At 35.4% G+C, this 27,995-nt stretch overlaps 1 protein-coding gene and 2 pseudogenes across 2 annotated transcripts; all 3 read left to right on the forward strand.

Annotated features, from left to right (window-relative positions):
* The first annotated feature begins 12,652 nt into the window (after nucleotides 1-12,652).
* Nucleotides 12,653-14,984, forward strand: LOC120082930 (H/ACA ribonucleoprotein complex subunit 4 pseudogene; annotated as a pseudogene). The gene is made up of 2 exons (XR_016531395.1): nucleotides 12,653-14,619; nucleotides 14,728-14,984. The product of XR_016531395.1 is annotated as an H/ACA ribonucleoprotein complex subunit 4 pseudogene (transcript).
* A 140-nt stretch (nucleotides 14,985-15,124) lies between these two features.
* LOC150034545 (uncharacterized) lies at nucleotides 15,125-27,699 on the forward strand. The gene is made up of 7 exons (XM_090316566.1): nucleotides 15,125-17,320; nucleotides 17,418-17,499; nucleotides 17,696-17,894; nucleotides 19,249-19,323; nucleotides 26,865-26,993; nucleotides 27,210-27,254; nucleotides 27,471-27,699. Exons 3-5 carry the CDS (start codon nucleotides 17,743-17,745, stop codon nucleotides 26,959-26,961), a joined length of 324 nt encoding a protein of 107 aa, XP_090172692.1. The 5' UTR covers nucleotides 15,125-17,320; nucleotides 17,418-17,499; nucleotides 17,696-17,742; the 3' UTR covers nucleotides 26,962-26,993; nucleotides 27,210-27,254; nucleotides 27,471-27,699.
* On the forward strand, nucleotides 21,325-21,443 carry LOC120084253 (5S ribosomal RNA; annotated as a pseudogene).
* Nucleotides 27,700-27,995: the final 296 nt, after the last annotated feature.

The following is a 27,995-nucleotide window of genomic DNA, read 5'->3' on the forward strand; positions in this document are numbered from 1 at the left end:
TATTAGATGATACGAAGAAACCATTGTACCCAAATTGTAAAACTTTTTCCAAAATATCTACATTGGTAAAGTTATATAATTTACAAGCTAAATTTTGATGGAGCGATAAGAGTTTCACTGAGTTGTTGAAATTAATTCATGACATATTACCTAGTCCTAATGAAATTCCAACTTCTACTTATGAAGCAAAAAAGATGTTGGGTACTCTTGGAATGAAGTACGAGAAGATTCATGCATGTAGAAATAATTGTTGCTTGTTTAGAAAAGAACTCTAATGCAAATGTATCCCCATTTGTGGTACGTCAAGATGGAAGCTTCAAAAAAATTAAACGAAAGGGCTAAGAATATCCCAGCAAAAGTCATGTGGTATTTCCCCCCAATTCCAAGATTTGAAAGAATGTTTCGAAGTAAAGAAACAGCAAGTTTATTAACGTGGCATGCTAAAAAAAAAAAAAAAAGATGGTTTATTAAAACATCCCAAAGATGCCCTATCAAGGAAAAAAATAGACAAGTTGTGGCTAGAGTTTGGGTCAGAACCTAGAAATCTTCGTCTTGCTCTTTCGACGGATGGGGTAAATCCACATGGAGATCTTAGTAGTAGATATAGTTGTTGGTCAGTGATGTTAGTGACGTATAATCTACCTCCATGGTTGTGCATGAAGCGAAAATTTTTTATGTTGACTGCGCTAATATCTGGTCCTAAACAACCGAGAAATCACATAGATGTTTATTTAGCTTCGTTAGTAGATGACTTGAAAAAACTTTGGAAAGATGGGGTAGAATGTTATAATGCATATGAAGAACAACGTTTCATGCTTAAAGCCATTTTATTATGGACCATTAATGATTTTCCTGCGTATGGTAACTTGTGTGGTTGTATGGTTAAAGGATATCATGCATGTCCAATTTGTGGAGAGAATACTTCATCCACTTATTTACCAAAAGGAAAGAAGATGGCATATATCGGGCATCGCAAGTTTCTATCCCGCCATCATCCATATAGGAAACAAAAGAAAGCTTTTGGATCGATCCAAGAGCGAGAGCGAGAGCACCTGCAAGAGCACGTTCAAGAGCGAGATCGAGCTATACAAAGATTTTTATAAGTACATGTATAAGTTATAATGAGACAGTGATCCATCATAAGTGTGAGAGCGGGTGAGATTTTTACATATACTTCTATAAGTGGGTATAAGTTATAATGAGATAGTGAGCGAGAGCCCAGAGCAAGATATCGATATTGGTATTGATATTTATTTTTTTTTTAAAAAATGGTCATTTGGTATTTTGGGTCCAAATAAGGGTCTATCCGTACAAATTCTCGAACCCTCCCCCCCCCCCAATAAGCCCATATATTACCATTAGCGTTGAAACCACCGATTGTCTTCTAAGTTCAACTCCTCTAAAACCCTAGAGAAGACCATTTCCTAAAGTTCTACCATGTCGAAGCACAGGAGCAAAGATGGGGAAGTGTCACTGTCTGTCGGTTCCGACGAACAGGTTTTAAGTGGATGGCCCCACATAGTGAAAATACCATTTTGTCCCTTATTTAATACTATCAATTCTACATTCATTTAACACATTCTTTAAGTCCCATCTTCAATTCTAAAACTAATTTTTTTATTCTTATTATTTAAATTGAACTTCAAAAATTAGATTTTGGAAATTCCAACTTTTTTGCCAAAATATGATATAGAAATTTCAATTTAGTTAGTTGAACCAAATCTTAAGGAAAATTTATTTTTGGATGATTTAGGTTAGTTTAAGTTCGAACCAAATCTTCATCGAAATTTTTTTTTTTACTTACCATTCTTATTTTCAAGAAATAAAATTTAAGATTTTGAAAAACTGAAATTAAATTTTTTCTTTTTGGGAATATCCTATGAAATCATAGAGAATTATAATAATTGAAGTTCCAATATTAGATTTTGGAAGTTCCAATTTTTCAATTATTACAATTTATTAGATTTGGAAGTTCACAAAATTATATCTAAAAATTCTCATTGTTTTGGCTAATTATATTAGATTTGGGAATAATAGTTTAATTAGATCGGAAGTTTCAATTTTTTCTTCAGTAAAATTATATTTGGAAATTTCGAGAATTTAAGAGATTACAAATAAATTTAGAAAAGAAGAAAAAAAGAGAAACTTGTGGGAATAATTTTAAATTTTTTTAATTAAAAGTATATTTTTCTTATTATTTTTTAAATTTTAAAAATATTTTTCCTTTCTTTAACATTAAGTTAAAAGTGTTTTTTTTATAATAATATTTATTTATTTATTTATTTTGGGGGTGGGGGTGGGGGGAATAATAGTTTAATTAGATCAGAAGTTTCAATTTTTTCTTCAGTAAAATTATATTTGGAAATTTCGAGAATTTAAGAGATTACAAATAAATTCAGAAAAGAAGAAACAAAAGAGGAACTTATGGGAATAATTTTAAATTTTTTAAATTAAAAAGTATATTTTACTTATTATTTTAAAATATTTTTCCTTTCTTTAACATTAAGTTAAAAGTGTTTTTTTTAATAATAATATTTATTTTTTTTTTGGGGGGGGGGGGGCCCCCCCCCATTCTTGTAAACCACTCTACGAGAATTCGAAAATAAGAATGATAAGTAAAATACGTTCTTTTAAAATTTTTCCACTACGCGGGGCCCTCACTTAAAATTTGAAAAAAAGGTTAAAAATGATTGGAAGAAATATCAATTTTGGGTCCAAATAAGGGCTTACAAACTGTTTCTAAAAAAAAAGAAAAAATTTACAAAATGACCTAAAAACCAAAAACTTTTCTACCAATGACCTCTTCCTGAAACTTTTCTACCACTGATCTTTTGCTCAAGCGAAATTACAAAATTACCCCAAATTTTAAAAAGTCTTCAGACCGTTTGGTATCCACGTGCCTCTACGAATACTTTACAACGATAGGTCATTTTCTTCTCAAAGCATTTCTCTTTGAAGAATTTTCTCTCAAATTTGCTCATGTTTTCTCTTCGAACTTTAGCCGAGCACTCCTTGCAAGTTTCTTGTCGGTTGTCTCTACGTACTTGCCACCATTGTCGTGATCTAAAAGGTATAAGACTCTTCTCCTTGAAGAATGCATGTTGATATTCAAGGTTTGACCATCTTTTAGGGTTTAATCGCGTATTCGTTCATAATCGATCGTTGAGAGAATACTAAGCGATCAGACAGAGAATACTAAGCGATCAGATAGAGAATACTAAACGAGCATTTAGAGAATATTAAGCGAACATTTAGATATTACTAAGCGATCAGATAGAGATTACTAAGCGATCGAATAGAGATTACTAAGTGATCGGATAGAGAATATTAAGCGAATATTTTGATATTTATTGTGTGATCGTTTAGGTTTATATCATGTGATCGTTTAGCTATCTGTTATACGATCGTCTAGTTAACTCTTACAAGATCGTTTAGATATTTATTGTATGATCGTTTCGGTTTATATCGTGCGATCATTTAGCTATCTGTTATGCGATCATTTAGCTAACTGTTACGCGATTGTTTAGATATTTATTGTGTGATCGTTTATGTTTATATCGTGCGATCGTTTAGCTATATGTTGCGATCATTTAGCTAACTGTTACGTGATCGTTTAGATATTTATTGTGTGATCGTTTAGGTTTATATCGTGCGATCATTTAGCTATCTGATATGCGATCGTTTAGTTAATTGTTACGCAATCATTGAGATATCTGTTATGTGATCGTTGAGTTATCTGTTATGCAATCGTTTAATTTTTGTTATGTGATTGTTTACTAATTGTTGTAATTTACACACTTGTCAGATTGGTAAGATGAACATCCCTATTGAGAAATATTTTTCTGCTATAGTCTCTTGCCAAGTCCACAAAACTGTCTCTGTGATTAAGAATAACTTGACAGAAGAACATATGATGTATAGGAAAGTTGCTTTTGGTCCACTATTGGATATAGATATTGTGTTTAATGGATAACTTTTACACCACTTTCTGAGTAAACGATCACACAATAAATATCTAAACAATCACACATAATAACTACAATAACATATACAAATAACAAAGCAATCACATACAAATGATAAAGCGATTATGTAGAAATAACTAAACTATCGTATAGATCGAGGTAAACGATCGCCCACAAATAATAAGCGATCGCCCACAAATAACTAAGCGATCGCCTAGAAATAATTAAGTGATCGCCCACAAATAACTGAGCGATTGCCCACAAATAACTAAGCGATCGCACACAAATAACCAAATTATCGCCCACAAATAACTAAGCGATTGTCCATAAATAACTAAGCGACCGTATATAAATAATTAATCGATTTCCCATGAATAACTAAACGATCGCTCATTTATAACTATGTGTTTGGCATACAAATTACATATCATTGAGCCTAGATAGGCCAGTGTCAGGTGTTATTAATGTTTGGCTGCACGTTTTCTTGTTATGTTCTCTTTGACCACATCGTGTACACCTATGTATTTCATATGGGTCCTCTTCAGTGGAAGGTATCCTAACGGTTTGACGTTGACCGACACTTGCTATCTTTTATGGTGGTAGAATTTCAAAGTCTTCAAAATGTGGTCTTCGACTCCATTCTTGTCTATGTCCAACTGAAAAGATTGGTTATGCATAAGCAGTAAGCACACACTCAATTGTAAACCATTTTACACATAATGTTCAAACATAATGTTTCTTAGGGTCACTGCATATATTGCATGGGAGCACGGGATCTCGATGCAATTGAACTCCATACAAGTATATGTCTGTGAACGAAGATAAACCAACCTCCCAAATATCCATCGTCCACATTAATTATATGCATGTCGACTGGGAAAACATGATATGTTCTAAACATCAATTCTGATTCCTTAGGAATACTTATTGTGTAATCAGTTACAATGTCCGTGCATGTCATTGCATGTGTACGTTGGACATAAAACCAATCTTGTAGCCACTTATGGATATGCTCCAATAGCTTCATGATTGGTAGTTCTCGTGCATCTTTCAACACTCCATTGAGGCATTCTACTATATTTGTTGTCATCTTGTCATACCTACAATGGACTTGATAAACCCTTGCCCACCGTTGTAATCCAACTTCCTCAAGATAGGTTGTCACATTAGGATATTTATGGAGCTTAACTCAATACATTTGAAACTCAAACATTCTATAAGCTTTCGCCGCTAGGTAGAAGTGTGAGATTATGTCCTTATTCTTAAATTTGTCAATCAAATTGTTCCGAATATGGTATATACATAGGGCATAAAATGTATCAGAAAATATACTTGAGACAGCCTTTGCAATTGAGATGTGACGATCTGATATAATCACTAAGTTTGGAATGTCTCCTATTGAAGTCTTCAAATGAGTCATGAACTAAGTCCATGATGCATCATTCTCACCATCTACAATATTGAAGACAATAGGATATATGTTATTATTGCCATCAATACGTGTTGCTATTAACAAACACATTTGTATTTCTCGTGCGAATGGGTCCCATCAACAATGATTACTGGGCGGATGCAGTTTAAAAAGCCACTGATACACGGGCCAAGTGCCATGAAGACGTACTTAAAATATTGCTCATCCTCTACTTCAACCTCAAAGATCGTACCTGAATTTGCAAGCTTATGTGTCTTGCTATATGCCCTAAAAATAACATATTATTCTTCTGGTGACCCTCTATGAACACCAATCCATAATCTTTAGTGCGATAAGCCCACATGTAAGTTATGTTCACTCCATAATCTTGTCGGAGGTCTTCAATTATATTCCTCAGGCGATATGTTCGACCAACTTGTTCGTATTTAGACTTGATTAAGTGTCCAATAATCCAACTTTTTGCTTGTTAATGATTACCCATTCTCATTTCAGGAGAACATGTATGTTCACTTGGATATTTCGTCACTTTGAAGGAATTACTTTCTTTCATTTTTTTGTACGGACCCTCCACTTGCATTCCTCGACCAAACATTGGATAGTTAGCAAGCTCTTTGTTGACTTTTTTACACGGTAGTCAAAGTTCTTTTTTATTGCAAGCATCGATAATTTAACTGACAAATCATATTTTGAAAAGAAAATTTGACCGATCTTTATATTCTCGTCATTCAAACAGTCATGGGGTATTGTGATGAGGTTGTAATATGAAGGGCCCTCTGATGGTCTTGTTATATCTACAAATGGTTGGGTTGGAATGGTGGAATGCATTTGAACCGAATGCATCACAACTGGTGGGATGGGAGCAGGTAGGGGTTGGAACATGGATGTAAGGTGTTGGAGAAGTTTGTGTTCCTGAAGATTGTCCATATCCATGTCCAGTATCAAATTGTGAAGTACATCTGGGTTCACTATTGTGACCAAACCAAGCTTCACTTCAATCATCCCCCAAGTTACATGGTTCAATATCCAATAAAGACATGGTGTGAATATTACGTGTTGGAATGGTTGCAAACCTAAAGTTTTGAGTGGTTGAAATGGGTTGATCAGTTGGATTGCAATGTTGATACATATCTTCTGTTTGCATTCCGTGACCTTCATAATATGCAACTGATACAAATAACGGCATCAAGGATGTATCACTTCCTTCTAAAAAAAGCTAAGGTCTTCATCATCGATTATGTCAATCGGGGGAGCTGGGACTAATAAATTGTAACAACATTTGATGTGTATATCAAACATATCCGAATCGATATTCAGTCGTTGGTGCATAATACTCACTAATTCACTGATCGTTATATCATTTCTGACTTTCAGACCTTTCATATGACCTCCAACATAATTTCTTCCAAACTCATCACAGTCCCCACCATATTGTACAAAGATGCGAAGTATCGTCATTGATCTGCAATGAGATAAGCAAATCTTAAGCAATGTCCCATAAAAGCCCAACTATTTATAAGTGTTCGCTTAGTATTGTATATGCGATCATATAAATTTCTGAATGATCATTTATACAATACTACTCGATCACTTACACAATACTACATGATCGCACGATCGTTTATAAATTACTACACGATCGTTTATAACTTACTACACGATCATTTATAACTTACTACACGATTGTCTAGTAATTCATGAACGATCATTTATATTGTAATGAACGATTGTGTATATATTAGTATATGATCGTTCATTTAATGCTAAACAACACTTATTATAAAAGCGATATGGGACAAGAAATATTGAATATCACTTATATTTTCTCCGTCTCTGAATCTGACGATGAAAGCGATCGACGAGGATGTTGGACTAAAACTTTGAGATAACACTTCGAGAGATCAATGGGAGAATTTCGTGGGGAGTTCGACAGAAATTGAAGTGACCTTCCATCGGTAGAATATTAATTAGGAATAAATGCTATCGGTAGAATATTAGTTGAGAATAAATGTTTCAGTGGAAATGATCTATCGTTGTAAAGTATTCGTAGAATATTAGTTTAGAATAAATGCTTCGGTGGAATAAATGCTATTGGTAGAATATTAGTTGAGAATAAAGGCTTTTTAAAATTGGGAGTAATTTTGGAATTTTGCATGGATTAAACGTTAGTGGTAGAAAAGTTTTTAGAAGAGGTCATTGCTAGAAAAGTTTTTTGGTTTTTTTGGTCATTTTGTGAAATTTTCCCTACAAAAAGTAACATAAAATTTAAATATGCATTTTGAAAAATAAAACACGGTTTTTATTATTGTAAAAATAGCAAAAATGTAATATTTTAATGTTAAATCTGATTTACTAAAAGATTAAAATACCGAAGTCATAAATTAATATTTTAAATATCGACTAAAATCTAAATCTTAAAATAAGATATGAGTAACTAATTTAAATCTTCAATAAAATCCAAATCTTAAAATTAACTAAGATACAATTAACTAACTTAAATCTAAAAATAAAACTTTAAACAAGTTGATCAAATTGTTAAAATTAAAAAAAAATGGTAGATATTAGCATTATTCCATGTATGTACTGTCACACCCAGTCCCAGATCACCCTCTTAGCCTAGAGAAGGGCGTGACTGCAGCAGTTATCAACCCTTAGGCTGACACTTACCGCCTAAAAACTCTTGCAGAATAACTCTGATACCAAATACAAATTATATGCAACGGGACGGCTGTAGGCCCACAATTTATTAACTTAGAAACTTAATATGTTTAGAGTATTTACAACATTAGATTTACAAGTCCTAAAACCCACAAACTCTAGTCCCTATATGAACAATAGTAACATGTGTACAATATTAACTGTAACCACCTAACAAACGGTTACAAGTCTTTTAGTTCTTTAATGGCAGAGCAGATACTGAGCTATCTTCAGAGGATTTGACCGCTACCTGTGGGGGGGGGACAAAACATTTGAAAATGGGGTGAGCTTACGCCTAGTGAGTGACCGAGAAAACATAGTAAATTCTCATGCATAATTTCAGAAAATAGTTTTATCTAAAATATAAACTTTTGCAGCATAAATAATTTCCAAGCGTAATGTATATAAAACTATTTTAAACATAAAACAGTAAAATCATTTCTCAAATCAAAGTACTGTATAACTGGTAAAATAATCCCAACACCAACTACTAGTCCAGAGAGAACCCTTTTGCTCAATCTCTGACTTTATTCACCTGTGGCCACATTAGGTACTACTACTCAGATACCTTCTCCTTGTACTTTAGTATCGAGCTACTAGGATACCTTCTCCAACGTACTTTAGTATCCCGTTAGCTTGGTACCTTCTCAAACGTACTTTAGTACTAATAGATACCTTCTCCTTGTACTTCAGTATCTAGTTGGGTGGATGTCTTCTCCTCGTACTTCGGCATCACATTTTACTAAAATTATTTATAAACAACTTTTCTCTTTAAAGCATGTACAGTATAACATATATACAACATGGCTTTAAAGATGGTAACGTATGCTAGATAAAATCAACATATGTAAATAGTTTTTCAACAATAGGCATGCGTTCACAACACAATTCAGATCTTGCTTGGAAACCACTTTATAAAACTAGTAGGCATGAGAATTATTTTCGTAAACATGCTTTCTGTAAAATGTTTGTAATCAAAACAGTTTAAAAACGTTTTAATTAAAAACATTTTAGCCACTCACCTCGATTTCTTAGGAGTTTTTCACTCTAGTAGCTCCTCGGGCTCCTTTTCACATAGAATCCAGATTCAACTTGCAACTCAGATTACTCATAGTTCTGAACCTTATTTTGAAATACTTCCTTCTACAAACTTATTCTAAATGTCTCAGAAATCTTACCCTAAACTTTCAGCTCAGAATTCCTCGTGATTTGGCCGGAATCTCAAAATATTCAAGACTGGCTCAGACTGATCCGATAGTCTGACCCTTCTACATTCTTCTCAATCTCTAGCCCAGTTCCTTTGAGCTTTTTCCTCCGGCAGCCCTACTCTGAAAACTAGACTTCCAAAGCTTTCAGATGGCTTTGAAATCACTCTAAACACACGAGTAGGTTGGAAGATTTCCTCGTCCAAAGTTGACATATTCCTCTGAACCCTCACTGCCCTCTACTTTCTCTATGAAATTTATGATTTTGTGATTTGAAAATGAAATCCCAAAGCTCTATTTATAGGCGTTCAAATTGCTCGTGGGATTGACAGCACTTACTTGGCTGCATGGCCAAATGTTTAATCCTCCCTTTATCAACATAAGCTGACTTCACCTTGGTTCAATGTGTTCTTCCCAAACGCATCCAACACAATTTCTTAGGGTTTAAAAATTTCTCTTAATCAGACACCTAGATTTTAATTGACATTTGCCCTTACGTCTTCAAGCTTTGTTTGTATTCAAATTAGGGTTTTTAAATGCATAATCCACCCCAACACGTCCAAATACATCACCTAGAAGCTTGCTCGGGCGTTCAATGCATAGGCGAGGCATGGGCATGACGTTCGAATCGGACAAAGCAAGGCTAATGCATAGGTGCTCTCGCTCTCTCCCACTTTCTTGCTGGTCTCACTCTCTCCACTCTCGCTCTCTCCCACTTTCTCGCTCTCTCCACTCTCGCTCTCTTCAACTTTCTAGCTCAAAATCTCGCTCTCTCTGCTCTCGCTCTCTCCAACTTTCTAGCTCAAAATCTCGCTCTCTCCAACTTTCTCACTGGTCTCGCTCTCTCCCATCTTCTATCCAATCTTACTCTCTCCCATTTCCTCTCCAATCTCGCTGGTCTCGATCTCAATGATCTCGCTATCAACGATCTCGCTGATCTCACTCTCAACGATCTCGCTCTTATCTACTGCGAATTGTTTGTCTCCGTGCAACTTCTACACGATTGTGCCACTAGTCACTTGCCTTCCAGTGCTTTGTGTACAGCACGCATTTCACATAAAATTTTCATACTTAGCCAATTTTCCCCAAATTTCCCAAACTCAATGTCCATATTTTTCTTTTCAAATCCCCATTCCTTCTTCACCATTTCACACTAACTTTCTCATCAACCTATTCAACTTATTTATACAAATTTAAATAGGGACACACAATTAAGTAGAAAATTAAGACAATTTAAATAAGAAAACACACTTATGTATAAAATTGGGATTCAAGGTTCACATATACACTTAGCACTTATTCATGAAGAATTACAGTGTATTAAAAAATCAACGTAATTAGCATTACTTCATTACAATAAGTACAGTGTAATAAAAAATCAATGAAATTAAGTAGAGACTCATTTTAACAAATTTTAGAGAATTGTGTAATTGCAAATACTGTATTTGCAACTTAAACTAGGGTTGAAATTCACGCCAATAAGAGTGCAGTTTAACTGGCATATTGCTTTATCGACTTCGAGATCGGACATTCGATTCTCCCATCCTATACTTTAATTACAATATTTTTGCGGGAAAAAATTATTACCTAGACCATAAAAATAGTTAAATGCAAATACACAAAATTTTTTTTTGACAAATATGCTATTTTGGGTGATGTAGTTGAAATTATTACTGTTTTTTAAACCCATGTGGATTTCAATCTTCCATTGATATTTGATCTTACTTTTAGTAAAGCTCTCTTTCTGTAGGCTAAAAAGAAAGAAGTAGGAGACAGGAAACAAAGGGCTGAAAGAAGCAAAAATACCCTATATTTACGGTTAAGAAAGAAAATTACTCATGAAAATTCACAACTTAATTTTAGTTAAATATATTGTATTCGAAGAAATCAGACAATCAATTTCAACATTATCAACTACAATATAAATATCTTGTATTTGCATCCAAATTCAAGATCAACCACGACATTATTGAGAGAACAGACAATTTAATAAGTAGGGAGAGTTATTTTAATGAATTTAGAATTTTTTGCAATTTGAAGAGTAAAAATACCTTGAAATTTTAAATTTTTGCAATTTAATAAAAAAAAATTAATAAGTAGCAAAGACACAACCATGGAATGAGCATGAATCGTAAAATGTAGAGAAAGAAGAAAAACAGGAAAAAAAAAAAAAAAAGCTTCTTTAGAAGTATCAATCCATATTCATATATCGTTAATGAGGTTGTTCGAACAAGAGAACGCGAATAGCTAACTCAAAATCAGATTTGCAAACCCAGAGCAAAAGCAAGAGAAAACTCTTTGATAACCAAAGTAAATCCCACGTTTTTTCTAATTGATTAAAACAAGGTTCTAAGGGACTCTTGAAGATATAAAAGCTTTGGTCCAAAGATTCAATAAAGACACGAACAATGATAGATTTAAAATTAAATTTGGAAAAAAACATGATATTAAAAAAAAAAAGTAAGTCTAAGTAAAAAAATAGATATGTAATCAAGAAAAGATTAAGTTACAGAATAATACATGATATGTAGAGAGACAAAATCTACCTTAGAGGCAGTTTTAGAATAGCAAAAAACCTAAAACTAGGATGTCTATTTATCATGCAGGGAATCCCAATTAGACGGGGAATGGAGAGGGAGCGGGAATAGTTTTTTGCCCGTTGATTAAATGAGGACGGAGATTATATTTCCTGTCCCTGCCCCTCCCCGATGAATATATTATATAATAATAATTACTTATTATTATTATTGGTATTAGTATTAACTCATTTTGCTTAATAAACCGAATATGAGTTTATAATCATTATTATAATAGTTATAATAATTATTATCATTATTTTGCCTATATACTTTTTACAAAAATTGTAATATAAAATGTTAATTATTTTCTAATTTTCATTTCAACATTTTCGTACTTTAATACATTTCTAAATTGTTTTAACATTTAAAACTTTCTATCTTAAATCATAAATATTGTAATATTTAAATGGAAAGCTTGACTATGATATTGTAATATTTAAATTTTAACTTTTAGAAATTATAAGATTAAATTATATTTTTACACATAATATTATTTGTATAATGAATTTTTATACTATTTTATTTGAATGAAAAATTTATTGGAAATAACTTATTTAATATAAATAATTTCATTTGGTTGAGAATAAACAAAATTGCTAAAAATAAATATATTAAAAAAAACAAATGGAAAATTTTTTTCACGAAGAATCAGATCCTTGCGAATTCCCCATCCTGATCTTGAAAATTTCGCAGGAATGGAAAATGAAATAGGGACGAAGATGGAGACGAGAAGCCTTCCCCATTTCTGTCCGACCCATGAACATCTCTACACGTGAGAAATGACAGATTGCCATAATTCTGAATCTTTTTCATTTTTGCTATTCTTCGAAACTAATTCCTGAATTTCGCTATCTAGTCAAAATTACCACAGAAAAAAAAGCTTACAAATTTCCCAACCCCCCTATAAAGCGCCGAAACCGTTGTCTTCCAAGTTGGGCTCCTCTAAAACCCTAGAGAAAACCCTAGAAAAGTTCGGCCATGTCGAAGAACAGGAGCATGTCACCGGCTGTCGGTTCCGACGAACAGCCGCAGAAGGATGTTGCTGACTTTATGATCAAGCCTAACAGTTATACTCCTCCGGTGGACACATCTCAATGGCCTATTCTTCTGAAAAACTATGACCGTCTTAATGTACGTACTGGACACTACACTCCTCTGCCGTCTGGTTTCTTGCCTCTCAAACGGCCTTTGGCTGAGTATATCAGATATGGTATTCTCAATCTTGATAAACCAGCGAATCCTTCGTCGCACGAAGTTGTGGCTTGGATTAAGCGGATTCTTCGGGTTGATAAAACGGGTCATAGTGGTACTCTCGACCCGAAGGTAACTGGGAACCTGATTGTGTGCATTGATCGAGCCACGCGGCTTGTGAAATCGCAACAGGGTGCGGGTAAAGAGTACGTGTGTGTTGCTCGGTTGCATTCTGCTGTGCCCGATGTTTCTAAGGTTGCTCGGGCTCTGGAGACGCTCACTGGGGCTGTGTTTCAGAGGCCGCCATTGATATCTGCTGTGAAAAGGCAGCTTAGGATTAGAACTATATATGAAAGCAAGCTTCTTGAGTATGATGTCGACAAACATTTGGTTGTGTTTTGGATTTCTTGTGAAGCGGGAACTTATGTTAGGACGTTATGTGTGCACTTGGGTTTGATTCTTGGCGTTGGAGGGCATATGCAGGAACTTAGGAGGGTGAGATCTGGAATTTTGGGTGAGAAGGATAACATGGTTACAATGCATGATGTGATGGATGCTCAATGGGTTTATGATAATTTCAAGGATGAAAGCTATCTGAGGAGGGTAATTATGCCTCTTGAGGTGGTTTTGACGAGCTATAAAAGATTGGTTGTCAAGGATTCTGCTGTTAATGCTATTTGTTATGGTGCGAAGTTGATGATTCCAGGGTTGTTGAGATTCGAAAACGATATTGGAGTTGGGGAAGAAGTTGTACTTATGACCACCAAAGGCGAAGCCATTGCTCTTGGTATTGCAGAGATGACTACTGCAGTGATGGCAACTTGTGACCATGGTGTTGTTGCAAAGATCAAAAGGGTTGTGATGGATCGAGATACTTACCCAAGGAAGTGGGGACTAGGTCCAAGGGCATCAATGAAGAAAAAACTTATTGGGGAAGGGAAGTTGGACAAGCATGGGAAGCCAAATGCGAACACTCCTCAGGAATGGCTGAGGAATTTGGTTTTACCCACTGGTGGGGACTCTTTGGTTGCGAGCATTCTCGCTACCGATACCGCAACTGCTAAGCCTACTACTGCAGAAGAGACAGGAAAAGATGACGGAGGGCGGAAGCGAAAACTAGATGAAGAAACTGAAGCTGCTCCAGGTAAGAAACTGAAGGCTGAAAAGGCTGAAGAAGTTGAAGAAGAAGTCGGGAAGAAAGAAAAGAAGAAGAAGAAGAAGAAAGACAAAGAGAAGGGTACTGCAGAAGAACCTTCCGATGAGGAGAATGTTGAAAATTCAGAGAAGAAAAAGAAGAAGAAGGATAAAGAAGCTAAAGAAGCTAAAGAAGCTAAAGAAGCAGGTACACCTGAGACACAAAAGTCCAAGAAGAAAAAGAAAAAGAAAGATAACGAGTCTGGAAATGACGATTCTCAATTACATGCTGCTGATGTTCAAAATGGTGAAGCAGATGGTCATGTTGATGGAAGTGAGAAGAAAAAGAAGAAGAAAAAGAAGAATAAAGAAGATGCAGAAGAATAAGATGAAGGGATCAGATTCTACTTTATATTTGGGTAACTCTGATTGTATGGCCATCTATTTCAGTTTCTAGATTTTGCAAGTTATTTTATTATGCATTTCTTGTAGAATTTTTGTTTCAACATTTCGGCTCTAAAATGTAGGCTGCTCGATTCTCCAAATCTCCCTTCCTATGCCTTCTTGGATTTATTTCATCTTTTGCTAGCTGATGATGTTGGTGATGATATTTTAAAACTAGCAAATGTTGGATTATCAAAAAGCTGGAGGCTGGAAGAGCAGGAATGGCTATATACATCTATGACCGCAAGAAAATCAATGTTGTTTTTGTTTGTATATTTTATGATGTGAAATCAAGGTGGCACTTACTGGTTTGCTTATTCCCAAATATGGGTTTTGGTAATTTTGTTGGTTTTTAGTACATCTAGATTTAGATTTTACGCTTCAAGTTTTCCGATATTATATTTGTTTTCTGCAAACAATTTAATTTTTCATGGCCGATCAAAGATTCGATGAAGGGTCTTGAAGAATTGCATGTTCTTGTTCGACCAGATGATATTTTGCCTCTATGATTAAGTGCTAAATCTGAGCTATATCATAATGTCAGGCGAACTTAACACAATTGCTTTGCTTACAATTTTAACCATATAAATATCATGAAATCTATTATTGTTCTTATTCTTATTATCGAGGAATTGCAATAAAACAAAGAAGACCTCACAATCCATGATCAAGGGCAGTGGTAGCGAGATTGAAAGCGAGTGTAACATGAGTATCAACAGCAACATTTTTACTAGATATGTTATAATGAGACAGTGATCGAGAGTGAGAGCGATTGTGCGAATTATATGACCGAGAGAAGCGAGGGCGTGAGTTTATAGAGATTTGTATAAGTTATAATGAGAACAATCAATAGTGAGAGCGAGAGCGGGATCGGGATCGGGATCGGGATTTGGAGTTTCGAGAGATTTGTACCAGTAAGCTATAATGAGACAGTGGATGTGAGGAGGTAATTATCTCTCCAATCCCAGCAGCACAATTGAAACCTGGAGAAAAGCTGGTAAGTGTTTTTATTATTATTTGTTATTTTTTTTAATCTCTGAATGTCTTTGCTCAGTCAAGAATTATGAGACATATGTCTAGGGTCATTTTTCTGTAATTATGGCATTGGAAGGCATGCCAAGCATATTGTGGCTAAGATGCAATTGTCAGATTTTCATACTTCACTTTACAAAGATAATTGCAATCTATTTATGAACGTCTTAGGGATTGAGTTCTATAATCACTACTTTTTAGAATTTTTGTTGTTTCTGTCTTCCCCTATTTTAGATATAATGTTCTCACGATGCAGTGATTTTTCTTTAATTAATAACATCGTGATACCATTTTCCCATGATTGGCTTTCTGTATATTTTTCTGAAAGAAATGGTATTTACTAATGCTAGACAAGATTTATCAAACTTCTTAAGTACTGGGAATAAGTTCCTATATTCATATTCACTGTTCTTTAGATATTCTTATTCACGGTTCTTTAGATATTGTTCTATATTATGATCTGTTAAGATATGTAATATTGAAGGCATTTAAAAAATGAGATTGTATGAGATTTTTTGTGGACTATGAAATATGGACTGCTATACTATTCTTTATACACTCTTGTTTCTTTTAGCTTTACTTGTTTGAGTTACCACATTTTAAGTTTTTGATTCTGCATGTGTTCTAAAATTACTCACATCTTATAATGCCTTTATTTTTCATTTGCTATTAGATTGAAATAAAGGAGTTGGATGATTTTGCTCAAGCTGCTTTTTGTGGATTCAAATCAAATATTTGAATCGTATACAGAGTCACATTTTTTACTGTTTATAACACCAATGAGAATGTACCAGTGAGTTATCTCCTTTCTACTCGTGGAAAGCTGACATCTTTAAATTGTACATATTATCTTTCTTGTTCCCGCTATATGATTATTTTTTTTAGGTCGGTGCTCCAACAGGGACTGGGAAAACTAATATAGCCATGATCTCCATTCTCCATGAGGTTTGTACTTATCTGGTTGTAACAGAAAGGCTTTGCTCCTTTGTTTGGATATAATATTTTGGTCATTAATTCATTTATGGGGAGTAACACCCATGGGCCATAGGCTCGTAGCACGGGCCTTTCTGACACGGTATATGCCTTTACTGAGGTGATAGAAATTGGAGAGTTGCAACTTGCATCTACCCTGATATGGTCATCTTTGAGTTATATGATGTGTTCTTGTAATTTATTATTATTGTTACTTGATCATACAGCTAACAGAACTGGAGGACAGCTATTTAGAATAATTTTTTGCTGATAGCGGTTTAAATGATATTTTCATGCTTTTGGGTTATGTTAGTCCTTTCCGGTTGGGTACATTTTCCAACCAAAATTTAGAGAATTATATGATGAGTAGCATTTTGGCCGTGCTATGCACAGAAAGATATTTCTTAAATTCATGTGGATTGAATGCATTAGGGTTTTGTTTTGAGTTCCAGATTTCACAGCATTTCAAGGATGGATATTTGCATAAAGATGAATTTAAGTTAGTTCATGTTTCTCCTATGAAGGTAAGTAGCTTTCAATTCGTTTTTTTAATTTTCTGGTGCGGGTGTTGGCATGACGGCTTCTTTTTTTGGCTGGTACTGTACATCCTAGGCATTGGCTGCAAAGGTCACAACTACTTTTAGCCATCGTTTATCACCCTTGAATGTCATTGTAAGAGAACTAACTTGAGACATGCGACTTTCAAAGAATGAACTTTAAGAAACTCAGGTTGCTTGACTAAATTATTCGTCATAATTTTTCTTCTCAGTTGTTAAAAGTAACCAAGGTTGTTTCTACTTTTCAATTGACATAAGATGATAGTGAACACCTGAGAAATGGATCTTATTCAGGTGAGACCTTGATTATGATGAGTAAAAATCATCACTGTTTGCTTAGTCAGCTGGGTTTTTTTAGACTTTAAAAGCTCATTGCGCTTGAATGTTGCTTCCTATACAAGTTTCCTGATGTGAACTTGGTACTTTGGTCTTAAATTGTTGCTTTCCTTTTGAGTTCGGGGAATGACTGTTATCTGAATTTGTTTTGTAGGGTTTGAGTTTGCAGTTTCAGATAAGCGTCCAAGACAAATTCTTAATATGGCCGAAGAAGAGCTCCAGATGATCCTTTGTCAAGTTATTGATCAAAACCTCCGGCACACATTGCAGTTTGGCATCGGGCTACACCATGCAGGTGTAAATGATGGGATAGGTCTATGGTTAAGGAACTGTTTGCAAACAACAAAATTCAGGTATTTCTGTTACCCAATTGATCTATCTATTCTACCAGAAAAAGTCCAGATTCAATGAAATAAACTTTTCTATTTATATTTTACTAATTTTGCTTTCAAACTATCTAATGGTAGATATTGGTTTGTACTAGCACATTTACATGGGGTGTGAACCTTCCTGCTCATCTAGTTATGTTCCACTCTATAGAAACAAACATGAATTGACTTAATATCCAAAGGAAATCAAGTGAGAAAATTATCTAATCAAATATCTCTGAAGTTTTGGATGCAAGAAATTATTTAGAATACTTGTTAGAAAAAGTATAATTCTGGGGGTATTTTTAGTAGTCAGATTGAGAGAGGCAAGAAGAACCTGACTAAGGGATTTAAGTTGGGAATGGTTAGAGTTCATATTACGCATTTGCAATGTGCAGATTTGATTTTTTCTGTTCTATCAGGAAGATTCTGTTATCACTCTAAACAATACGCCATCCACATGTAAGAAAACTTCCAGTCTCAAGATCAACACAGCCGGCATTGATTATTTTGAGGAGACATTTTAAGATGAGATAATTACATGAGTTGCTTGTTGATGTATCTTCCTCTATGGATGGAAAATTACATGGCTGCCTTTAACATCCTTTGTTTTCTTGATAGGAAAAAAAAACACCATATATTCATAAAAAAGGAGAAGATTAAAGCCTAAAGGCCTTAGGGATGACGGGCCCCCAAGCCTAAATCAAAGAGTTAACAACAAAAGCCTCCAATCTAAATGATCATATAGCACTGTCTTACAGAAAGAATTGTGTATATTTTCATAAAAGAAAATCACTAGAGGCTTTATCTGAAAACAAACTCCTATTCCTTTTTTTCCAAAGTCACCACATGAGGGCTCTGCTCGTGTTGATCTACAAAATCCTAGCCTTGTCCTTAAACCACAATCCAAATAACAATTCAACCTGCCCATCTTTGGTGGAATAAGATGTTGAATCGTTGATATTTCAGTGGACTCGAAGAAACAGAAAAGAAGACTGGCATTATTTAATTACATCGATTTTTTTCAGAGAGGATTTTTCCTTAAATGAACACTTTATTGTGCAAGTATTGTATTAAGTTTGTCTAATTTGTAGTGGATATAATTATTAGTTGTCTTCTTGGGTAAATATAGTTAGGATTTTTAATTTATTATTTCAATTTTTTTCTAATTTCAAAATTTTCTCGGATGAGGGTTTATTTTGTTTCATAGTTGGGTTTCAACAGGTAATAGGTTAATCTCATCAGGTTTGATATGATATAATTAATATTCTACAGTGGACATATCACATTCATACTCCTTTTCCCCTATTTATTTATTATTATTTTTTGCATTAAATAGGTCGAAATTGGTCGAAAGTATGATGATCTTGAGCTATTTAAGAATGATGCACATCCATAATTTGGTATTATCAAGGTAACTATGTGAAATATGTTCATAATTGGCTTACGGTTGTGGGAAAATTTGGGCTGATGATCTAATATTTTGGTCCATAATGTCAAATAACCCCATTTTTTAAAAAACTGTCAAATGACCCTTTGCTTACGTCATCACGGTATGAGATTACAAAAATGCCCTTCTAGTCCATCTACTGTCGTAATCGTGTTCAAAATTCTCGTGCAAGTGTCGTTCAATCTCGTTCTGCAAAATCATTGTCCATCTACTGTCGTAATCGAAGTTCTGACTTAAGTGAATTTAACTTTTGTTGTGCATGTTGTGTTGTCTGTTTAGGTTGGTTTTGTTTGATTCGTCGTCACATTCATAACTGGTTTCAGGGCTTAATCGGTTGCAGTTGTTTTTTATTTTGGGTTTCAATGTGTTTTCCATGTGTTCTGCATTGGTTAAGGATGGAGAAGAGAGTCAGACGAGGTAGTGGAAAAGTTTTGCAAGAGTGAAATGGGCTAGAGCGAGACGGGCGAAAGCGAGATGGGCTAAGGCGAGATGGGATAGAGAGAGACGAGCGAAAGTTAGATGGGCTAGAGCGAGACAAGAGAGAGCAAGATAAGCTAGAGTGAGATACGCGAGAGCGAGATGTGCAAGAGCGAGATGAGCGAGATTGGCGAGAGCGAGACTTTAACAGATGTTTTGTTAGTGATTTTTTAGTACGAACCTGTTAACTGATAAATTGAATGTTCATACAATGCATGAGTAATTTAATATGTCAATCTTTGAAAATTCGTGAAGTTGATAGGTTTCCCGGGCAAGTAACGTATATGGCCCACGTTGCCAATGCCAACAAGATTGTAAAAGAGAAGTTACCAAAAGGCAATTAGAGATGTTTAAGAGAACAATTTTTGGGTGATTTGTAGATACTGAACTTGTATTCAACAGCCCACTAATCCATTATATGTTATTGAGGGAAGTGAAGAAGTCGGGAGCGGACTCGATTAGTTTCTTTATCAGAGGAAAGGTCGTCATATTTTCTAAGGACGACTTTTTATTGATCATTGGTTTGTGGTGGTCTTCTACGCAAGTTGTATGGATTGATGAGTCCCTACAAGAACTTTTGACGAGGTACTTTGGTAATTGGTCGACCTCAAACACATTCTACTTGAATTTATTGGAAGAATACAAAAATTTGGTATTTAAAAATGATGATGATCCTGTTAAAATTACCCTAGTATATTACACAGAGGTTGCAATGATGGATAAAAACAAGCAAAAGAATGTTGTTGATCGTACTCTGTTTTAGGGAGCTTCAGTAGTTCAGAGAGTGGTAGTAGTTCAGAGAATAGTTCAGAAGGTGGGGAAGGTGAACAACAGGGTAATTCAGAAGGTGGAGTGAGGGATGACGAATCTGATGGGGACCAAAACATCCACCAGCCTACTTACACCCTTTGCGAGGATATGTTTCATGATGTGCTGGTGGGTGATGTACGTCCTGAGCCTGAGGAAGAGTGTTCTGTCTCGGAGGAGGATCGTTTTGAGCCTGAGGTTTCGGGTCGTAGGGAGGGAGGCAATGTTGATCCTTATGCATATTTGTACCTGCGAAGCATTGACATCTCAATATCAAGCTTGGATGCCCATGTATTGAACCTGAGACGGACATGAGAGACATCAAAGCACAATTTTCAACCATTTTGTCTCTATTACAGTCTCTGAAGGGTTCCACGGTGTTTGAGGTGACGAGGTTCCCCACTCCACAGACAGATCAGGATGCCACCATGTCCCCCATCCCGACTCTATCTCAGTTACCTACCCAACCTGTACATAGGTCACTTACCCTACCTCCACCTAAGTCACCTACCCCACCTCCACCTATGTCACCTAACCTACCTTTACCTCTCAATTCATCTATATAGCTTGATATCACGACCTCTTCTGACACCATACAACGGATGGTCGTTTCGACCGGTTGAGCGTGCCTGTGTGACGTGTCCCGCATGGCTTAAATGGAATTTGTGTGCATTCCATGTCAGGTGCAATCATACCAGCACTAATGCATCAGATCTCATCAAAACTCGGCAGTTAAGCGTGCTTGGGCGAGAGTAGTACTAAGTTGGGTGACCACTTGGGAAGTCCTCGTATTGCACTCCTTTTTATCATTATTTTTTTCTTCCTCTTTTTCTTTTTTGTTTTTTTAAAATTGTTTCAATCTCGCCATTTTATTTTTTCTCTTCGTGCCTCCACGACGTGCAACCACCCTCGCTCGTATGCTCGTGTTTGTGCCCGCGCGGCCCTCAATGGTCGTTCCGACCAATTGAGTGTGCCTGCGTGACGTGTTCTGCATGACTTAAATGGAATTTGTGCGCATTCCATGTCGGGTGTGATCATATCAACACTAATACATTGGATCCCATCAGAACTCCACAGTTAAGTTGGATGACTAGTCGTGCATTTAAAGATGGATGAACGGTAATATTGTCGTTACTAAATCACATGCTTTTTTATGAATGGATTATCATTCTACATTGATTTGAAAGAAGGATTAATGGAATTTAAAATTTTGATTGAGGATTTTGTATCCTATTTTCCAACTTGAATGGTATGAAATATTGGGATATATGATTGTGTAAGGCAAATTCTTGGGCAAAACGATAGTGTTTGGGGTGTAGGGTCGAACAAGTTGACCTACCTCTACAAACATATAGCACGGGTCATTAGATTGTGGAATATTTGTTGTAAAATTCTTAGAACATTTAGTGACCGGTAGTGCCCCATCTAATCACTCAGGAGAAGATGAGTGATTATAGGATACAATTGGCATGTCAATTGTAGACGAACACTCCATATTATTGACGTACATGCATGTTATGTATATTATTGATGTAATTTTACTAACATATTATTTAAATTGTTAGTGTAGAACTAATATGAATAGACAAACATTTGAGTAACATAAATAGACAAATTTGAGGAAAGTTGTGTAAGTGATAGCGAGATTAGCGAGAGCAAGATCTAGAGAGAGCGAGACATTTCTAGAAAGATTCATTCATGAATAGCCAACAAGTTAATTAAACTTATAAAAGGGAGAGTGAGATAAGCGAGACATTTGAAGAGAATCGTGAATAGACAAATTTTAGTAATTAAACTTATAAGCAAAAGGGATTACAAGTGATAGCGAGATTAGTGAGAGCGAGACATTTCCAGAATGATTTATGAATAGACAACCACTTAATTAAACTTATAAAAGGGGGAGCGAGATAAGCGAGACATTTGAAGAGATTCGTGAATATACAAACTTTAGTAATAAAGGGATTACAAGTGATAGCGAGATTAGCGAGAGTGAGACGTTTCCAGAATGATTCATGAACAGACAACCACTTAATTGAACTTATAAAAAGGAGAGCAAGATAAGCAAGACATTTGAAGAGATTCATGAATAAACAAACTTTAGTAATTAAACTTATAAGCGAGACAATACAAAAGGGATTACAAGTGATAGCGAGATTAGCGAGGGTGAGACATTTCTAGAATGATTCATGAATAGACAACCACTTAATTAAACTTATAAAATGGAGAATGAGATAAGCGAGACATTTGAAGAGATTCATGAATAGACAAATTTTAGTAATTAAACTTATAAGCGAGACATTTTAAACTTTTTAAGGATTGCAGTGGCACATAGAAAATTATAGTTTTGAGGATTACAAGTGGCACATACAAAATTACAATTGACCAACATTTGAATCATTTGGATTAGAATCAGTAGGTCGCCCAGACGTGAGCGGTTCACTGCAGTTTTTTTGATTATGCCCGTAGTTCCCACACTTACTACATTTTATTTGTTTGTGGTGTTCTCCTCTTGATGGTATTCTTTGTACTCTTTGTTGCCCGACATGTACCACTCTTCTAGGAGGTGCAATATGACTTTCCACACATCTCGGAGGTCTCTTCCATTCAAATATATGACCGAGTGGATTTACGTGCTCTACATAAGTAGCCATGAGGGAGTCAACGCTATAGAATGGACTGCACAAACCTCGAATGGGGATGTTTCGTTCTCGTGCAGCCACAATTGCATACGAACATGGGCTACCGAATGAGTCAAATTCCTTGCATGGGCATTCCTTCGTATGGAGGTTCACAATACCGTCCAATCGATTATTCTGCACATGGATCCTATAACAATCAATCGGCTCAACTCGATATCGTATGCCCTTGTCACACTCAGTTGCTAATCGGTTTTCACAGTAGTCCGAATGTGACGTCGTTTGAGATACCTAATAATTTCTCCGTTCATAAAATCATGACTGGATGAGGCCTCGAACATGTTCCAATAAGCATAGCAGTTGTTGATATTCTTTGGTCAATTAATTGAAACACTTTGCATTATTGGACGTCGTGTTATTGTATTTTCGTTCTGTTTGGTAAATACACACCCACCTTTCAAGACCAATATCCTCCAAATATTTCGATACAACACCATTTCGAAAAGTACGTAGTTGGTCCCAGTGTCCTTAGAACTCTGACATGCGAAATGCCTTGGTTGCATCTTTGAACATCCCAACAATTGTAATGTCCTTAAAGTTGGAAAGAATATTATTTTCTAGGTGATATGTGCACAATCCATGAAATATCGTGGGAAAAACTGCACGAATGACATTGCCAATAGATACCGCTCGATCGGATACGACTACTAAGTTAGGGAGATCTCCAATGGCACACTTCAAATTCGACATAAACCACTTCCAAGCTTCGATCAGTTTCATTATCCACTATGACATATGCTAGTGGGTAAACTTGGTTGTTGTCATCCATGGAAACACCAACCAACATGGTCCCTTTGTATTTTTCTTTCAGATGCGATCTATCACGGGTTGAAAACTTGAAAAACCTCTAATACAAGGCCCTAATGCTATAAACATGTAAATGGACATCATTTTCAAGTTTGTTTTCAAACCTTGTACCTGTATTCTCCATTTTTAACACTTCACCATATGCATAAAAAACAACGTACGATTCTTCTGGAGTACCCCTAGCGAGAGCATAAGCGGTTTCCCTTACACGCCACATCTTATCGTAATTTATGTTTATGCCATACTCTTTCCTCATATCCTCAATGATGTGATGAGGTTTATAAACACGTCTTATGCCTATAAACTTGTCTTTGATTAGTTCACCAACTCCTGCAGCTGTTGCTTGTATGGTCATGAAAATTCTAATAGAACATGTGTGCAACCGCATATATTTCGTGATCTTGAATATGTCACACCTTGGAATTTTCACTACACGAAGGCTCCACTTGCAATTATCCTCTATACATTTGACAGTAAACAAAGACTTAGCTGACTTCCTTATCTTATATTCAAAATTATTGTTTATGGATAAAATAGACAATCTCATTTTTAAATCACTCTTACTAAAAAAAACAGTTGACCAACTTCAACATTTGTCTCAAATGAAGATGTACCAAGCATAATTAATTCCCCTCTACGACATGAAGACATGGAATCCAATCTTGCCGATCTCTAGTAACAGCCACTGCAGGTCTTACGCACCTCTGAAGGACCACGATCCATAAAATTCAATCCTACTGATCTTTCATTATCAACCATGAAGGGATCACGTTCTTCTGAAGGACCGTAATCCATAAAATTCAAGCCTGCCGATCTCTCATTATCAACAACAAAAGGATCACACTCTTCTGAAGGATCACAATCCATTGAAGTAAGTCCTCCAGATATCTTATTACCCAGCACAAGTCCGTTCCATTTTGTTTCTCTTTCCAAGTCCACTGCATGAATGTTGTCATTGTCTATTGATAATGTTGATGGTTGAGTGTTCATAGATAATGGAATATCACCCTCTTCTCGATTAAGCTCATATGATACCTCGTATTGTCTGTCTACACCTGTACCATCATAACTCATATTCACATTTTCGTCGAGGTATGATTTTAGCATTACATATAGCTTAACTCTACAAAGATCTTCCTAGGAAAGAAGGAAGCGAACATCACCGTCATTACGTATGTACTGTGGAGGGGCTTCAAAGTCAAACTTATATTTAACTCTCATAACAACATCAAACTCTGAGCAACTTATATTTGCAACCCTATAAATGTGAACTTTAAGTTCTTCATACTTCAAGGTAATAGGCACAATTAGGTGTGTTCATGGGTTGGGTTGGGTTGGGTTGGATTAAAAGACTTTTTAGATCCAACCCAATTGTTCGAGTTGTAAATTTCTTCAACCCAAATAACCCTTATTATAAAATGAACCCAACCAACCCAACCATGAAATATTTTGGTTGGATTGGTTTGGGTTAATCGGGTCATTTATTTAAAATTTTGTTCTAAAAAGAAGTTAAACATAAATATGTAAAAATCTAATTTAATTATTATCATATATTGAATTAAGTTTAACAACTCAATTTCAATTTTTATAGTGAATTTTTTTTTTCTAAAATGTAGAGAAACTACTTTTAAGAGTTTTTGAAAAATAAATTATTCAAAAAAGATTGAAATTAAATAAAATTAAAATCAATATATGTATAAATAATTGTGTTATAAGTAACAAAAAAAAAATATTTTAAAGTTAATAATAAATTCAGGTTGATTTTGGTTATATTAGGTGAACCTAGAAACCAACCCAACCCATAAGATTTTCATTTATTTGAACCCAACCCAAATGAGTTGATAACCCAACCTAACCGGTTGGGTTGGGTTGATTGATTTTTTGAGTCATCGGGTTTTTTGAACACCCTTAGGCACAATGATTCCTATTAGCTCGCCTCCAACATAAAAATTTTGGTTCTCATCCCAATGACCTCCGTATCGAATTAGTAGACACTTTTCTGTCATCCTACAAAGCAAGAGAACATTTTTTATTAAGCAGAGAGTAATACACATGGATCTCTCTCGTTGTCGCTCCCAATTGCTCTCGCTCTCGCTACTCTCACGTTGTCGCTCAATCTCGCTCTCTCGTTGTTGCTCTATCTCGCTCTCTCCACCTTTTTCGTTGTCGCTCTTTCTCACACCCTTTTCATTATGCTATTTACATACCTTTTTTTTAGACCACGTTCCTACAAACACCAATGAAACCAGGTTCAAGAAAAGTCCGTTCCATTCTGAAAAACCTGTTCTGAAAACTCTGTTTGGTTCTGAAAAACTTCATTCTGGAAAACCTCGTTCAATAAATCTCCGTTCAACAAAATGACAGTTCAAATGAACTTTAGATTTTAAAGAATTCACCGTTACATGTTTGTTGTGTGTTAACGATTTTAAGTTGTAGACATATTTCGTGAAAATTGTCAAATCAATCGTACAGTGACAAACAATCACATCACGATGGAAGATACACAGACAGCAAGAGCGAGACAGTTATCAGGAGAAATTCTTGTAATCTCATATCGTGATAACGTCAGCAGAAGGTCAATTGACAGTTTTTAAAAAAATCGAGTCATTTGGCATTATGGGCCTAGATATTAGGTCATTGGCCCAAATTTCCCATGATCGTGACCTACTTTCTTTCTAATAATCCTTTTGGCCTCTTGTTTCAAATTATGCATTTCAGAATAAGTCATCAAATCCAGGAATATAGATCTAGTAGAACTTTTAACTTTGGGATTGGTGTATATCATGCTGGATGCTACACTCTGATGGAGGTTTAACTGAAAGGCTTTTCTCTGATTGACTATTGAAGGTTGAGCTCATCACTTATGGTTAATGCTTAATACCTCAGTTTATAGACTGATTGAATGATTATTTGCTTTAGGTTCTTGTTTGTACAACCACCTTAGCATGGGGTGTAAATCTGCCTGCTCATACAGTTGTTGTTAGTATTGAAAATGTGTTATCTCCCTCTTCTTAATTCGGGGTCGTTGATCTATTTTAATGAGCTTAATTGATGATTTTACAGGTCTCAAGTGTTTAAGAGGTAGAACGAGGCGTTTGGTACAAAAAGGTGATAAAACGATCAAAATTTTGCGTCAGTCTCAGGTTGGACTTACCGGTCTACGCCTGAAAATGAGCCATCATGATTGAGCAACCGAACCTTAAAATTTGTGCTTCTTAGAGGCAGCCAAACGTCAAAATTTACTTGCTTTTCTAGTTTAGATTTATTTCATGCATTTTTTTTCTTTTTTAGCCTAATATTTTCTATCATTCTTGTTTTCTACAGGTTTGTTGGTGGAGAAGGGCTTGGATTGAGGGAGCCAAATCCTCCCTTCATCCCGTTATTCAGGGAAGTTTTCTAATCCCTCGTGCTTTATCTTCCGTCACATTGAGGCCAATGTGAGTTTCAAAAGTTGGGTGTGGGTTGTTCAGTATCTTTTTCATGATAATATAGTATGAGGTCCTAGAGCGTTGTGCTCAGACTATGATGAATGCTTGTTTGTTGTTTGCTTCATTATCTTGCTCCTTGCTATGATTAGTCTATGATGCAGTCTTACGAGTCACGTTTGCATGAGATTAGGTGGGAAGAAAAGGATTTACGATTTTTAAGGCATTTTTGAAAATTTTACTTCATCTCTTTCATGCATCTTTAAGTTCTTTGCCTATCTATTTTAACTTTTGCTTACCTAGAATCGAATTATGAGGTCATAGGTTTGTTGTCACTCTGAAATGTCTTAGTGATAGTAATGCATGCTTTGAGATGTGGTCAAATGAAGTCGGCACTTACCTTATAAAAAGAAAAAGGAAAAAG

This window comes from Benincasa hispida, chromosome 8 (assembly GCF_027475165.1).
Source record: "Benincasa hispida cultivar pf3 chromosome 8, pf3_genome.v1.1, whole genome shotgun sequence".
Lineage (NCBI taxonomy): Eukaryota > Viridiplantae > Streptophyta > Magnoliopsida > Cucurbitales > Cucurbitaceae > Benincasa > Benincasa hispida.